The 14,357-nt window shown below is 45.1% G+C and overlaps 2 protein-coding genes across 5 annotated transcripts; one reads left to right on the forward strand and one right to left on the reverse strand.

Moving 5' to 3' along the window:
- The first annotated feature begins 451 nt into the window (after window positions 1-451).
- On the forward strand, window positions 452-5,318 carry aldh5a1 (aldehyde dehydrogenase 5 family, member A1 (succinate-semialdehyde dehydrogenase)). The gene is made up of 10 exons (XM_034610641.1): window positions 452-897; window positions 2,165-2,248; window positions 2,408-2,578; window positions 2,818-2,934; window positions 3,294-3,437; window positions 3,522-3,665; window positions 3,739-3,897; window positions 3,969-4,132; window positions 4,788-4,846; window positions 4,996-5,318. Exons 1-10 carry the CDS (start codon window positions 610-612, stop codon window positions 5,205-5,207), a joined length of 1,542 nt encoding a protein of 513 aa, XP_034466532.1. The 5' UTR covers window positions 452-609; the 3' UTR covers window positions 5,208-5,318.
- Window positions 5,319-7,608: 2,290 nt separating this feature from the next.
- On the reverse strand, window positions 7,609-14,039 carry kiaa0319 (KIAA0319 ortholog). 4 transcript variants are annotated; one of them, XM_034610639.1, is made up of 16 exons: window positions 13,819-14,039; window positions 12,542-12,615; window positions 11,503-12,167; window positions 11,153-11,276; window positions 10,941-11,015; window positions 10,711-10,857; window positions 10,477-10,624; window positions 10,217-10,365; window positions 9,986-10,137; window positions 9,781-9,919; window positions 9,537-9,696; window positions 9,234-9,370; window positions 8,897-9,019; window positions 8,665-8,755; window positions 8,361-8,452; window positions 7,609-8,041 (listed from the first exon to the last, which is right to left on the reverse strand). In XM_034610639.1, exons 2-16 carry the CDS (start codon window positions 12,585-12,587, stop codon window positions 7,884-7,886), a joined length of 2,406 nt encoding a protein of 801 aa, XP_034466530.1. In that variant the 5' UTR covers window positions 12,588-12,615; window positions 13,819-14,039; the 3' UTR covers window positions 7,609-7,883. The 4 variants fall into 4 exon arrangements, 2 of the variants coding, with proteins under 2 accessions (XP_034466530.1, XP_034466531.1); XR_004616461.1 differs by lacking the exon at window positions 7,609-8,041 and adding an exon at window positions 8,540-8,574 and having other exon boundaries at window positions 8,393-8,474; window positions 8,606-8,755; XM_034610640.1 differs by lacking the exon at window positions 13,819-14,039 and having other exon boundaries at window positions 11,503-12,180; window positions 12,542-12,556.
- Between the last annotated feature and the right edge of the window lie 318 nt (window positions 14,040-14,357).

Consider the following 14,357-nt stretch of genomic DNA (forward strand, 5'->3'; position numbering starts at 1 on the left):
AGGAGGAGGGAGAGAGGGAGCAGGTACAGAGTCTGTTGATGTGGTCGGGGTGTCAGTAGAGAGAGTCAGAGAAGTGGTCAGAGACAGGAAGTGGGGTGACAGTGATGTTAGAGAGGAGGGAGAGAGGAGGAGGGAGAGAGGGAGCAGGTACAGAGTCTGTTGATGTGGTCGGGTTGTCAGTAGAGAGAGTCAGAGAGGAGGTCAGAGACAGGAAGTGGGAGACAGTGAGGTTAGAGAGGAGGGAGAGAGAAGGTCAGAGGAGGTCAGAGAGGAGGGAGAGAGAAGGTCAGAGACAGGAAGTGGGAGACAGTGAGGTTAGAGGTAGAGCAGTTTCTGGAAGGACTGAGTGAGAGAGCACATCTATACAGTGTGTCCCTATATGTGTGTCCTGCAGTAAAGTGGATGTTTCTCATTTAAATGCTTCAGTGACTCCCGGACTCGAACCTTTGTGTTTGTGCACAGTCACGTGGTTTCACGCTTCCTCCTCAGGACCGGTTCAAACCGACAGAAGACAGCGGAGCTTCAGCTGCGGCGCTGCGGGGACGAAGCAGAGCTCAGCCCCGCACAGAGAGAGAGACCCACCGGCAGCTGCTCTCATCCTCCCCCGGTATGTCCGCTGTCTTTGTGCCGAGGACCCGCTGCTTCCTCCGGCACGTCCTGCCCGGGCCGCCCGCCGCCATGCACCGGCTCTACAGCCTGGATGTGACCGCTCCGCTGCTCCGCACGCAGGGCTACGTGGACGGCCGCTGGATCTCCGCGGCCTCGGTGTTCCCCGTCCTGGACCCGGCCACCGGGCAGGAGATCGCCCGGGTGGCGGACTGCGGCCCCGCGGAGGCCAAGCAGGCGGTGGACGCTGCCTACCGGGCGTTCGACGGCTGGAGGCGGCACACAGCCAAGGTAGAGACCGCCGCCTGTACCAGACTCCGCGGCAGAAACCCCCGGTTTACCATAACTCCTGCGCGTGTGCTCAGACAAGCAGCATAACGAAATGTAAACCATGTTTCCTCTGTTACAGGAGTGGAACTTGAATTCGGCTCAGACACAATATTATAATAAAACCCGCAGTTTAGATAAAATCACAACTTTAACTTCAGAGTCAACCGGATGTTTTCAACTGTTTCCATTCTATTTAATATCAGTCCTGCGCACGTGCTCAGAAGAAGCAACACAACAAGCTGCAGCTTTTATAAACCGATTTGAATTCGGCTCAGACAACATTCACAGGGAAACCCGCAGTTTGGATTCAAACCAACTTCTACTCCAGTGTCTCAGGAGAAAGGATTCCGTCCTGAACTCAACCCGAAAAACCTCCAATTTAATATCAATCCTGCAAATGTGCTCAGTTAAAACTACAAGATGACGTTTGAATTGTGTTTTCTCAGTGAAAACACAATTCAACGTGAATTCGGCTCAAACTAACCTCCAATGAAATATTCATGTTGCATTTCCACCCAGAAAAAAACCAAAAACAAACTCAGGCTCACTTTAGTGCAGAAACTGTCAATCAGACTGACAGAATATCTCAGATACAAACGCTGCCATCTTGTGGCGATGACGTAATTTGCAGTGGGACTGCGAGGTATCGAGGTCCCGCCCACACACAATCCTGAGTCAGTGTCAGCTGTCAATCATGACGTCTCAGCCTGTTTTCATATCATCAAATAACCAATGAAATCCAAAGTGATCAGAAACTTGAACAAACATCAGTGAGATGAGAACGAGCTGAAATGACAGAAACATCTTTGAGATTAAATTCAGTCCATGTCCCATCTGCTAACATGGAGGAGGAGGGGTTCATGATTTATTTACAGTCTATGATCAATAGCGGAGCCGCCGCTAACGCTCGTTTCTCTGAAAACTTCAGATCCAGACGTCGAACGACTAAAATCCTTCATCTGCTTCAAACATAGAGATAAAAACCACGAGATCTAAAAAGTGAACATGTGACTTCAAACTGGATAAAAATGAAATAAATAAATAAATAAACAATCGTTAGATTTCTGCAGGTTTGAAAATATAAGCTCAGCTACAGATAAAACACAGTTTTGATGATTTTAGACATTTGAAAATTGGAAAAGTTACAGATTGAACTTTAATAATAAACAAAAATCACACAAATCTGTATATTTACATATACAATATTTATACATGTGTGTTATTGCAGGAGCGGAGCATCCTGCTGAGGAAGTGGTTCGACCTGATGACGCTGCACAAACAAGACCTCGCCAAACTGGTCACGTTTGAATGTGTGAGTATCGTTCACCCGACTCACTCGCGTGGGTTCAAGTTTGTAGACGGGTGAATATTCCACAGAACCAGGAAGTGGATGTGTTGTTTGTTGTGTCGTGATCTTTGTCTCAGAATCGTTGTCGTCGTTTCACCCTCAGGTCGATTGTGTGTTTTTCAGGGCAAACCAATGGCGGAGTCTCTCGGGGAGGTCGCATACTCCGCCTCCTTCCTGGAGTGGTTTTCAGAGGAGGCTCGGCGAGTTTATGGCGACATCGTCTCCTCGCCGGCAAAGGACAGGAAGCTCTTCCTCCTCAAGCAGCCGGTGGGCGTCAGCTCCATCATCACCCCGGTGAGCAGCCAATCACAAGTCTCTGCTCTCATTATGTTGGAGGGAATTTCTTCAGATTGGATTGAAATGTTCAGTTGGATTCAAGGATGAAGTGATTAGAATCTGGAGGTCAAAGGTCAAGGTGACCTCATGTTCTTGTGAACGTGACATAACTGTTCAAAACAGTTGAAAACTTTTCATGTAAAAACGACTCTGATCGGTAAGAAGTTAAGTTTGGTAAACGTTGTGTTGTTTAACAGTGGAACTTCCCCAGCGCCATGATCACCAGGAAGGTGGGAGCTGCTCTGGCCGCCGGCTGCACGGTGGTGGTCAAACCGGCGGAGGACACGCCGCTGTCGGCGCTCGCTCTGGCCGAGGTCGGTGCAATAATAACACAATCGATCTTTAATAAACTGTTCCACTTATATCTGGTTCATGACACCAGTTTAAATCTTACCGTGATTTAAAGATAATCTTCACGTCATTTTCTTCAATAGCAAAATAACAAAGGTGAAGTTAAAACTTAACATCAACAACACACGGAATCATTTTGAATCTTTTACCTCAGATATGAAAAGTTTAGCTTTTTAATGTTTGTTATTTTTCGGAAATATTGCACAATTTTGGTGTGTGTGTGTGTGTGTGTGTGTGTGTGTGTGTGTGTGTGTGTGTGTGTGTGTGTGTGTGTGTGTGTGTGTGTGTGTGTGTGTGTGTGTGTGTGTGTGTGTGTGTGTAGCTGGCGGAGCAGGCGGGGATCCCGGCGGGTGTGTTCAACGTGGTCCCTTGTTCCAGAGAGAGGACTCCGGCGGTCGGGGAGGTTCTTTGCACCGACCCCCTGGTGGCAAAAATCTCCTTCACCGGCTCCACAGCCACCGGCAAAGTAAAACTTCTCTGTTTGGTTGTTTAATGTCGTCATCACGGTTCATAAATAATGTAATTATAATCTAAAGTCATCTCTTCTCAGGTGTTGCTGAAAATGGCCGCCGACACAGTGAAGAAGACGTCCATGGAGCTGGGTGGCCACGCCCCTTTCATCGTGTTCGACAGCGCCGACATCGACAAGGCAGTGGGCGGAGCCATGGCCTCCAAGTTCAGGAACTCCGGACAGGTATTAATACTGCAAAGTCACATGTAAGATAATATAAACGTTTCTCTGACATGTTATCGTCTCCTCCCTGCAGACGTGTGTGTGTTCAAACCGGTTCCTGGTTCAGAGCGGCATCTACGATCGCTTCATGGAGAAACTGGGCCGAGCGATGGACACCGAGCTCCGTCTGGGTCACGGCTCGGAGCCCGACACCACCCAGGGGCCGCTCATCAACAGCAGAGCTGCAGAGAAGGTGCAGATCCGGTTCTGCTCGGCGAGTTGGTTTGTGTCCTGGTGACGTCTGACCCGTCCTCTGTCCCCCAGGTGGTCCAGCAGGTATCTGATGCCGTGTCCCGGGGAGCGAAGGTGTTGAAGGGAGGGAAGCGTCTGGACGGGTCCTTCATGGAGCCGACTCTGCTCGCCGACGTCACCACAGACATGCTCTGCACCAGAGAGGAAACGTTCGGCCCGCTGCTGCCGGTCATCAGGTGCGTCACAGAGTCCAGCTCAATTCATTTCCTCTTATCTCATCTGTTGATGCTTCTATAAAACAGAAAATCCTCAGACTGAACCTTTTTACTGAATCAGATTTTCACTCGTTCTTAAAGTGACCACTTCTGCATTTGATGTATTTCTATTTGTTCGTCTGTGAAGACGTTATAAATATTTATTTCATATGACGGATGTTTCCTTCATGCAGACGCCTGATGAGAATCATCACAAACTAAAGTTGTTGCGATATTAAAATACCAAGAAGACGTTTGAGTGTTTTTATTATAAACAATAGCACCCGGATTTTTATTCCTCCGCTCCAGCAACACCCAGTGGCCAGAGGTGGAATGTCTTCCTCTCGTCTGTCCATCTCGTTCTTGTGAACAAACACTTTGAGGGAATTTCTTCACATTTTGTACAAACATTAACTTGGACTCAAAGATGAACTGATTAGATTTGAGGGTCAGAGGTCACAGTGACCTCATAGGAGTCTGGAAAACGATATTCACGGAGGCTGAAACTGAACTGGTTGGTGTAGTGGAAGGAAAAACTAATCGTAATAAAGTCTGTTCTGTATTAAAACATAAAGAAGTGGTAGAAACTCTGCTGCAGCTGTTTGTGTTCGTATCAGAACCTGTTTCTGTTTCACAGGTTTGATACCGAGGACGAGGCTCTGGCCATCGCCAACGCGTCCAACGTTGGACTGGCAGGTGAGTTCGTCCCTCTGAGCTCCTGTCGTGAAGAACTACAGAAGATAACAATGAGTTTGTGGAAGTGGACTCTGATAGAACCAGATACTTTCATCTTGAAGGTCTAAAGATTCCTTCGCTGCTGAAACTCTGTTCCTCTTTCTTCTCAGGTTATTTCTACTCGCAGGACATCAGTCAGATCTGGCGGGTGGCGGAGGAGTTGGAGGTGGGGATCGTTGGAGTGAACGAGGGCCTGTTGTCCACCCCGGAGTGCACCTTCGGGGGGGTCAAACAGTCCGGTTTGGGCCGCGAGGGCGCCAAGTATGGCATCGAGGAGTATTTAGACGTGAAGTACATGTGTCTCGGTGGCCTCAAGCTGTGAGGAGGCAGCGCCAGCGTCCAGCCCTGATCTGTAGAGCCACGTTGTAATTAACACGTTTTTAATGGGAACGCTCCTGAGAAATAACAACAGGGTCCAGAGAAATATGTTTTGCAGTTAATCATGTTTTGCTCAGGGGTGAATATTCAGTTCTGATTGGATGACTTTGTGCCATAATCCCGATCCACCAATCAAAACAGGAGGAGTTCATTCATGTTCCTATTGTGAAATAACAATATTTTACTACTCTAACCAGTAGGAGGAGCTGTAGCCTCCCATTGTTGATAAGCCCCGCCCCCTCGGTAACTGTTGGCGTCAAGCTTTACATTCCCACACTGCATCTGTACTGGTTACCATGGTAACAGTTTGTAACGGCTACATACGTGTCATAATTTAGTTTTTTGTAATAGTCCTGTAAAAGAAATGTTAAAACTATTTTATTGGAAGAAGTTTTACTTACTAATATTTTGTTGATTCATTGAAACCTTTATTTATACAGAGGGAAAGCCACTGAGAGCGAGCTCGCTTTCTTTAATCTCCTGATTACAATACAAATATACAAATATACAGTAAAGGAACAATTATTTACAGATGTAAAACAGACATAAGAAACAATAAAAAGCAGCAAAAGTAATAAAGGTTTAAAAAGTCAAGACAGTCGTCTCTGGGTTTAACTTCCTGGTTCTGGTTCCCACAACCAGACTTTTTCTAACGGAAACTTTAAACACTACAAACTCGTTACTGCTGCTAGTTAGCCAGCCTGCTCTGCCTAGTAACAGTTGCTAAGCTGTGATTGGAGAGTGACTGTTTGGGGCGGGGTTTAGTTGAAAACGGTGACGGTTACGTCAGGAAATCAGCGTCTTCTCCGTCACCATCCTCGAAAACATCTGATCAAACTTTTATTTTCTACAAAGTGAACTTCCTGTATTAGCACAAACTTTTAGTTGTGCTACTGATAAAACAAAATAAACTAAACCTTACGCTAAATAGTTTCGTTGGTGTTGATCTTCCTAAAGTTCTGTCGTAGGATTATTTCAGTGAAAACTGTTTTTTTTGTGATTAAAATCCTTGAATATGCTGATACAAAAGAAATAGGAACAAATTGTATTTTATCTCTTGTATCTCAGTTTAATGTTTGGACCTTTAGTTCAAAATGTAGTATATGTATCAGTTTGGGTAAAATGATATGTTGAGTGAATATAAACGTTGAACTCGTGGCCTAATGTGAAGGATGAATCATCTGCATGCATCCAGTTTCTAGGACAAAGTCAATGTCAGTGTTTTTCTGTGTAGAGATAAAGAAATAAATCAAATTGAAAGATTTATGGTGATACTTCTTTAGATGCGTGCCAGGTTTAGTCTGAACCTGAAGCAGTTTTCTGCCCTGGAGCCATTTTGAGTCTTGGTGAAGTTTGTTTTACAAACCTTACTGGAAGTGACTGACACTGTGGTGAGCAAATAAACACCAGACGTAAAGTATCGGTGTGTTTTTTTTACAGAGTCCCAGTCGTAACGATCTCACTCATCAGGAGCATCATCGTTGTTTCAGCTTTGACCAACAGAGATTTTCATTCATTGAATTAGAAATAATCCAGTTTTCAGTCTATTTTGTTAATGAACCTGATTAGACTGATTTTTTATATTTGGCTTAAAATGATTATTACGTTTATAAAGATTTCATTAACTCAGAGACAATCTCAAAAGGAATCTGCACGCCTTGGCCATAGGAAATACTAATAATTAAACAGGTTACTGCCCAGAAGCTTCATAATATTGTATTTCTTTAACACAATTATCACTATCATTTATTTTATGTAGCATATATTTAATATGTACTAATATATAGAATTACAGTAATTTATTCCATCAGTTTAATGTCGTAAACACTGTCCGGTTGTTCAGTACCAACTATTGTTATTTGTACAGCAGATTGTATTTCTAAAATGTGTAATTGGTCTTAATCGTAATATATATTTTGTAGTAGTCAAAGTTAGGGTGACTGAAGGAGCTTTTGTTCACATGAATTCATTTAAGAAACTTTCGTTCTATTCAGACAAAACTAAACCTTTGAACATCATAAAAAAATCAAACTTAGGAACAGCTTGATAAATAAACCCCGTGCCACGTCTTTATCCGATCAGACCTTCTTTCCTTTTGACTGTTGCCCTTTGGTTTACGTCCTTGTGCTAAGCCAGGTTCAACATGGAGCACAACTTAAAAAGACAGTGAAATAAATAAACTGTGTTTGTGTGTTATGTTAGTTGAGGTCGTCAGTCAACACTTTAACACTGGAAATGTTTGTATAACAATTACAATTCCCTCAGTCAAAGTGCTGAGCTAAACATATTGCGGTCTTCTTTTGGATACTGATATTTCTTTGTCTGCAGAGGACATCCACCCAGCAGAGGGCAGCTGGATGGATGTGACCGTTTAACAAGTTACTATTGAGATGAAATAATAATGAAGCTCACGTTAGCTTCGATTAGCCTGTTCGCTAATGAGTTAATGCTGTTGGAAGGCCGGGTTGGTCCGACCCTGACGCTCATTTTACTGATTTCACTAATGAGGATCAAGCTCGTCAAACTCTGAGAAGCCTTATCTCTCTCACCACTTGGGGCCGCCAGAGTGCAAACCTCCTGGAAGGCTCCTCTCTGCGTCACGTGGAGGTCGGTTATCCCGTCATCCGAAGGCGTTTCCGTTGCGATTAGCCTGAGCGATGAGCTGGTTCCTGCTCTGGACGGGTCGGTCCCGGCTGAAGATGGTGTCCTGGTCGCTGTCCAGCTCCGACTCGGACATCATCAGGCTGGAGTTGTGCTCTGTGCTCCGGTGTTTGATGCCTGCACAGAGGAAAGGGTTCAATCCTCCTCACACTTCTATATGTTCTCATACATATTCATTTGAAGGCTGTTTTGTAGCGTGACCTTGAACTATCAGCAGATTTATTATCAACATAATACGTGACATGTTTTATGATCTAAAATGTCACAGTTTGATCAGAAATAATAATCATACTTTTATCCAACACTTTTCTAACGAAGGTTAAAGAAGGTACGAGGAGGTCAAACAGGATTTGTGTGATCCCACGTTGACCTCTGACCTTCCTTCACCTCCGTGAGTTCATGTTTCCATTGAACCAATGACGTCAAGGCCACTCACTGAATTTGGGTCTGAGCTCCACCCTCTCCTGCTCGTCCATGTTGTCCAGGATGGTGTATTTGGTTTTCCTCCTCACTTTGGTCTGTCTCCTCCTGAACACACAGATCAACCATCAGCTGTTTCTTTCAGTATCTCAACTTGATTGTTATTGGTCAGAGAATCAGCTTTGTCACATCATCGTCAGCCCTCCAGGATTCATTCCTTAAGCTCCAGCAGCAGGACGGTGTCTGAAAACACCGCCCAGCTCGTCTTCCTCACAGAAGCAGTGTGACGACAGATGTGTTAACGTGTAATGTGTGTTGACCTCTTGCAGCAGCAGATGAAGGTCCAGCTGACGGACAGGATGACGCCCATGAGCAGGAAACTGGTCAGGATGACGTACAGAACCCTCCACTCTGACAGGAAGAGCACAGACACTTAGTAAAGTTCAATAAAGTAACAAACAAGTTTATCCAACACGTGGATTTTACACAATATTTTACTACAACACCCAAATGTTTACAGTTTTATTTTTCTGTGCTAATAATCAGAGTTACCACAGTTGCTTTCTCCGTCACCAAGGTAACGGCGAATCACATTCTCCGTCCAGAAGGGGTCACATGTGCAGTCCTTGGTGACCGGATCACACTGACCACGCCCCGAACAGTGGAGGAGACACACTGAAGGAACAAGAAGACACACAATCACTGTTACACAACTACTACACAACACTAATGTTTTAAGATCTTAGAATAAATGTGAATCTGTCAAAACAACATGTTTTTATTTATCGTCTGTATTTAAGTGTAAAGTTTGATGAATCTGTATTTTTATCGGTATCGTCTTTTCTATTAAAACCAGCTCAGAGAAAGAATAATCTGGATTCCCACTCACACACGGTGTCGACTCTCAGGACTCTGAACAGCAGGTAGTCGCTCTTGTCTCTGAGCAGCTGGTTCCTCAACAGAGCCACTAACCTGGAGCCAGGGAGGGGCCCTGAGGGGCCCCACACCGAGAGCCTCAGCACCGAGCTGGAGCCAAACACAGGAAACAGCTTGAAACGCTTGTTAGAGATAAGACATCTGAAATCAGCATCCTAGATAATTAAACAGTCACTAACCCAGTCCTAGATCACTAACCCAGTCAGTAAACCAGTCAGTCAGTAAACCAGTCGGTCAGTAACCAGTCGGTCGGTACCTGAGGTGCGAGTGTCCCTGCAGCGCTCGGACCTGGATGTCCCCGTCGAAGACGTGCAGCAGAGCGGCGAGCTGCCGGACGACCGTGTCCCTCTGAGACAAACTCACCTGAGACACTGACACCAGCATCTCCAGCTCCACCTCCTCCCCCCCGCCCGGCTCTACGGAGACACAGGAGGGACACACTTTAAACATGAGGAAAACTGTCAGCACCCTCCGGCCCTCAGTCCGCACTCTCGTCCCACCTGGTCGGACCTCCACCGTGGCCGTGGCCGTGCTGGAGCGTCCCTGAGCGTCGGTCACCCTCAGCTGGAACAGGTAGGTTCCTTCTACCAGGTTGGCCAGGTACAGAGAGGCTTGAGTCTCCGAGCCGTACAGGACGTCCTGCAGACACACGCTTATGAGAATGATTTTAATCTAATCTAATCTAATTTTAGTGTCTGGACTGACCCCAGCAGCAGGACTCTGGCTGTCCCTGACCCAGAGGTACTGGACCCTGGTCTGGTCTCCGTCGGTGACGGATCCTCGCAGAATGAGCGAGTTGTTGGGCAGAGTTAATGTGTGGCTGCCGCTGGCGTGAGCGACCGGAGGAAGACGAGCGGCTGCAGGAGGAAGGACCACAGAAGAATCAACGCGCTGCTGATTCAGATCAGTAAATATACGAGATTCAAACCCACCTACCCTCCTCGACCCTGAAGGTCACTGAGGCGCTGTCTTTCGCCCCCTGCTGGTCATAGACAGTCAGTCGGAAGGTGTAGCGCCCCACCCGGAGACCTGTTGCCGTAGCTACCGCCCGGTCCACCTCCTCCAGCCTTAACCCAGGAGGACCGCTGGAAAAGAAACATGTCGGAAAACATCAGAGGTTCGTCTTCAAAAGATTTTTAACAAACGCAAAATAGTAAAATCTTCATTTCACTGCACGTTGTACTGCATCATCCGACCTGATGGCGTCCCAGTGGTAGCTGGCGATGCCGTGGTCGTCGGTGCTTCCGCTGCCATCGAGCAACAAGCTGCCAAGCGGGAGGAACAACTTCCTGTCAGGACCTACAACCGCCACCGGACCACGGTTTGACCCGACGACCTCCGACACTGAACAAAATCACAGCAGAAGTTTCTGTGTTTTTTATACATTTAAAAAAATGTTGTTAGTTGATTTAACAGAAAGTTTTTTTTACCAGAGTCAGCAGAGAGGGTGGTCGTGGTGGGGGGGGCGGGGCTGGTGCTGAGAGGTGAGGTGGCGGTCGGGGGGTCAGAGGTTATGGTTTTGGCTGGGGGGTGGGGCATGGTGGGCGGAGCTACAGCTGCTGACGTCATCACAACATCTGTGGATCAGAAACAATAAAATAATACTGTGATACTTTAATTAATAACCTATTATAACGAGTGTGTGAGTGTGTGTGTGTACCGGTTGTGCGTCCAGGTGAAACTGTAGACAACGTGTGTTGTTCAGGTTTTGTGAGCGGCGGCGTCGGGGATCGACCTGTGAACAGTTGAAGGAAACAAGCTTCTGTATCATGACTGAAACTGTAACAACTTCCTGGAGGATTTTCAACTTAAAAGTCTTGATCACAGTTATAACGCTGATCTACTTTGAAAACATCATGATGTCGTCTGTACCCGTCTGTGTGGTTGTGCTGCTCGGCCAATGAGCTGTGGTCGGGGGTGGAGCTGTAGTCCTTGAATGGTCTTGATGGGTGGAGTCAGTGGTTGATGAAGAAACAGTGCCACCTTGTGTTTTGGTCTGTAAAGAAACGTGCGGAAAAATATATCACAATTCAAAATAGTGAATATCCAGGCGAGGAGGTGACAGAGACAAAAAACTTTACGAGAACTTTTATTTATATTATATTTATCTATTTTTATATATATATATATATAAATTTAGTTCTGAAGATTCTGAAGTGAATGAAACTGATGCTTTTCCTCTGTCAGTCGTTCTCGTGGCTTTGAGTCGATTCTTCACTCACTGTTTTCTCTGCAGGATCCGTCGGCCTCCTGGTTCCGTCCTCGTCTCCTCGGCTGAAGTTCCCCACAGACGAGGCTCGGATCTGGGCCGCGCTGCTCTCAGTCCTCTCCGGACCGTCGTCTGCTTCTGATTGGTTGAATCCGTCTCTTCCCTTCAGAGACGAATGATGAGTCGACGTTACGACCTCTGAACCTCCGCCTGCCTTCTCCTCCTGGCTTCCCTCGGAATACTCCACGTCCAGCCTCCCAGGGCCAGAGAAGTCCTGCCGGGGCCCGTCAAAGAGAGCCAGGTCCTTCAGAGCCTCCAGGTCCCCGGGGGCCTCAGAGGGCCGCGACAGGGGCCTCCAGCGGCCGCTGTACGGCTCCCCTCTAACCAGCGACTGAAGCACGAGTGTCTGAGGTGGCGCCCTCTGCAGGAAGGCCAAGAACGAGTCGGCCCCTGGTCTCTCTCGTGGCTGGCAGTTCTCCATCTGCTGGCAGATCAGGATATAGCAGCGTCCCTGGAACAGCCAGGCGAGGTTGTAACCCGGCAGGTCGCAGCACGCCGCCACGCACTGCGGCAACGTCAACACGCCGGGTATCCGCAGGATGCCGCTGCTCGTCACAGCCGGGGACACCACCGCCTGAGAGAAGGTCGCCCCCTGCCAGCACTGAGACGCCATGACAGCTGAAAAACAAATCTGGTTATTTCGTGATATAGGACGGTGCCATCTAGTGGTCAATTCTATATTTCACAGACTGTTAAGGTTGGGCTTATGTTGTTTTCTTAAATATGTAACATATACTTATGTTTATTTTGTAAACAGACAAAATTAGAGTTTGTTAATCAGGACGACAGAATAATATCGACAACTTTTCTAATAATCGATTGATCGCTTAAGTCAATTTTAAAGCTAATAATATTCAAAGAAAATCATTTATGCAAACTTTTATTTGTAAACTAACGTGTTTACATTTGGATGATTTATTATTTTAATAGAAACAAACAATCATTTCCTGATGAATCAATATTAAAAAACAGTCTTTTTAATGATGTGGTACCGTCGACCGAGTGAAGCAGCAGCAGCAGCAACGTTTTCTCCCACATGTTCAGTCCGAGCGTCGGAAGCCTGAAACAAATCATTGATTTAAAGAAGGAAAATATCACAATACAGAAACTAGCTTCATATTAAATATGATGAAAAGTTATAAACAACAAAAAGATTGAATTCTTCTTATTAAAATCTACTGTTGATGAATATAAACAAAAGTACCTTTAATGTTACACATACATAAACACGTACACACAGATATAAATGTATAAATGTTAATGAAACACATTAGGATTGAATTACAAATTGTAACAATCTGATGATAATGTAATAAGTATTCATTTTTATGTTGTTTATCATATTTAATGTTTTTTGACAGATGGTTGATAAAGAAGCTTTTTCAATTTTTAGAAACTAGAACAGTGGGAAAATTTAATAAATTCATACATAAATAATAATTCATAATTAAAATCATCGTTATTTATGTCCCAGAATATTTTTTTTATTTTTCATCTTTGTGTTTGATTTCAACTGTTAAACATCTATAACTATTAAACTGATCAAAATACCTTATTTCTATTCATGTAAAGTGAATACAAATTAAACTCTTCTTCTTCTCTGGTGTTAGTTACACACTTTCAGCACCACAGCTCCGGACAGCGCCACCTGCAGCCCCGCCCGGCAGCAGCGGCTCGGTGACAGAAAACAAACGCACTTTGACAACGACAAAATATAATTTTATATAAATTTAATATAAAAAACTGATTTATTCACACATTGTTACAGCTGCTTCATCTGCCTCTTTAAACAGCTGCGGCTAAAAACTCCCTCAGAAATTCTACCAATTTAAGGTTTGATCGCCCAAAGATAAACATCTGTGATAAAAAACACAATAATTAAAGTAGTTTCTGTGTCAGTATGAAGAACTTTCAGATTCGGCCTCAAGTCATTACACTAAATATCACGTCGTCGTTTAAAACTTCAGACTTTGTACGTAGAGGCAACCTGAGACGAACAGCAGCTTCTGAAGCTGTAACGTAATAAAATCAAGTTCAGTCAACACAGTCAAACTCATACAGATCATTTACTGTATCATGAAAAACATTCATGATTTTGCGTCGGAACGAAACAACGCGTTTATTCCGGGACTCGTCCAATGAGTGATGTGATGACGGAGCTCTGATTGGCTGCGGGCTCAGCCACGACAACAAAAACACCTCGTTTCTCTTCATCTTTCATTTTTAGCGACAAAACGTGAAAAGATGAAATAAATGAAATCGAACGCACCTGCTGGTCGCTCCCGGTTCTCCTCGGTGGCTCCGCTGCGTCCTGCGGCTCTCACCCCGGGGTGTGACGCTCTCATCCCGGGTCTCATCCAGGGTCTGACCGGGTCTTAGAACGGGTCTTATACCGGGTCTGACCGGATGTGACCGGGTCCGGTTCGGGTTTAGTTTCACGTTGATGCTGAATTTGAGAGAAATCACTAGTGTCGAGTCAGCGGAAATTACACACCTAATATCCGGTCGCAACTTTCAAAATAAAATAACTGTAGACAACGTGTGTTGTTAGGGTTAGCTACAATTTCTAAATGTTAGCTACAATTCTAAATGTTAGCTACAATTTCTAAATGTTAGCTACAATTCTAAATGTTAGCTACAAACTCTAAATGTTAGCTACAATTCTAAATGTTTGCTACAATTCTAAATGTTAGCTACAACTCTAAATGTTAGCTACAATTCTAAATGTTAACTGCTACAATTTCTAAATGTTTGCTACAATTCTAAATGTTAGCTACAATTTCTAAATGTTAGCTACAATTCTAAATG

Source organism: Hippoglossus hippoglossus, chromosome 16, assembly GCF_009819705.1.
Source record: "Hippoglossus hippoglossus isolate fHipHip1 chromosome 16, fHipHip1.pri, whole genome shotgun sequence".
In the NCBI taxonomy this organism is placed as follows: domain Eukaryota; kingdom Metazoa; phylum Chordata; class Actinopteri; order Pleuronectiformes; family Pleuronectidae; genus Hippoglossus; species Hippoglossus hippoglossus.

Bases quoted from the DNA above. Each gene is read 5' to 3' on its own strand.
- aldh5a1 (XM_034610641.1), top strand. From the start codon at position 610: ATGTCCGCTGTCTTTGTGCCGAGGACCCGCTGCTTCCTCCGGCACGTC. The intron at 2,935-3,293 runs GTCGGTGCAATA...GTGTGTGTGTAG, and splicing joins CGGCGCTCGCTCTGGCCGAG to CTGGCGGAGCAGGCGGGGAT. The intron at 3,898-3,968 runs GTGCAGATCCGG...TCTGTCCCCCAG, and splicing joins ACAGCAGAGCTGCAGAGAAG to GTGGTCCAGCAGGTATCTGA.
- kiaa0319 (XM_034610639.1), bottom strand. From the start codon at position 12,587: ATGTGGGAGAAAACGTTGCTGCTGCTGCTGCTTCACTCGGTCGACG. The intron at 9,020-9,233 runs GTGAGTGGGAAT...TTGTTCCTTCAG, and splicing joins CCTGAGAGTCGACACCGTGT to TGTGTCTCCTCCACTGTTCG. The intron at 8,453-8,664 runs GTCAACACACAT...CTGTGTGTTCAG, and splicing joins TTCATCTGCTGCTGCAAGAG to GAGGAGACAGACCAAAGTGA.